Source organism: Porites lutea, chromosome 13 (assembly GCF_958299795.1).
Source record: "Porites lutea chromosome 13, jaPorLute2.1, whole genome shotgun sequence".
Taxonomy (NCBI): domain Eukaryota; kingdom Metazoa; phylum Cnidaria; class Anthozoa; order Scleractinia; family Poritidae; genus Porites; species Porites lutea.
In genome coordinates this window covers 14,846,504-14,847,518 of record NC_133213.1, presented here as the reverse complement: position 1 = coordinate 14,847,518, position 1,015 = coordinate 14,846,504, and the positions used below count along the sequence as shown (strand labels likewise).

At 37.9% G+C, this 1,015-nt stretch overlaps 1 protein-coding gene across 1 annotated transcript in view; it reads right to left on the bottom strand.

The window, feature by feature from the left end:
• LOC140922421 (trace amine-associated receptor 5-like) overlaps window positions 1-804 on the bottom strand; it is an 840-nt gene extending 36 nt beyond the window's left edge. Inside the window, exon 1 of the mRNA XM_073372407.1 lies at window positions 1-804. This exon is cut by the window's left edge and continues 36 nt beyond it. Coding sequence (XP_073228508.1) covers window positions 1-804 — 804 coding nt within the window.
• Between the last annotated feature and the right edge of the window lie 211 nt (window positions 805-1,015).

Genomic DNA, 1,015 nt, shown 5'->3' with positions numbered 1-1,015 from the left:
CTTTATGTCTCCTTTGAAAAAGGCATAAGCCAGCGGGTTAATTGCTGAGTTTAAAACCAAGATAGGAATTTTGTAGTTTTCATCATTACATCGTGATGAGGATAGTATTTGAAAACCACAACGTAGATACATACCATAGCAAACAAGAAAAACTCCTATTACAATACCCATCATAATTAATGCAGACTTCTCGTGATGGGTTTTCAACGACATCTGATGGTTAAAACGTAACTGTTTTGCTAAGGTGCGTGCTGACTGATCATGCCTACATACATGAAATATCATTGATACAAAGCAGAGTATTAACAGAATACATAGAAGAAAAGTGGAAATTATGTTCAGCCAAAGAAAAAGATGGGCATTGGTTTGAAATAAGACAATACAAAGGGTATCTTGTAGCGCATTATAACTAGCTGTTAGAACCCAAGAGAAGAAAATAGCTTGAGTAATTCGACGGCGAGTCATCAAAGTAATGTATTTTAGGGGATAGACGATGGCAATCAAACGATCCAGTACTAAGCCGCATAAGTTCAAAGCAGACGTGTAACTAAACAACAACCTTATAATATTCACCCACGAGAACCAATAATCAGGCCAGTGGCAGGTGTTTGTAATGTCGCAAAAGAACAGTGAAGGAATAACGCTCAAACCAACACAGAAATCCGCTACTGCAAGTGAAACAATAAACGCGTTGGTTTTGGTGCGGAGATTTCGTCTGCTACAAACGAGAAAGATTGTAAATCCATTTCCAGTGATGGTTAGAAATGAAAGAACCCAGCCAAGAATCCAAAACCAGGTTTCCATTCTTAACAGTTAAAGGAAGTTCTCATCAAATGTAGAATACAACCAACATCTTGCAAATATATCAGGAACACATGTCAACTGGTTACTATAAGGCGTTTTTACATCACGTCACGGTGGCCATAATGGTGTTTCAAAAAAATGAAACGGCGGTCATGGTGGTATTCCAACCAACCCTATGAGAGTTGAACTCTTGTCTAACTAAAACTTTCTT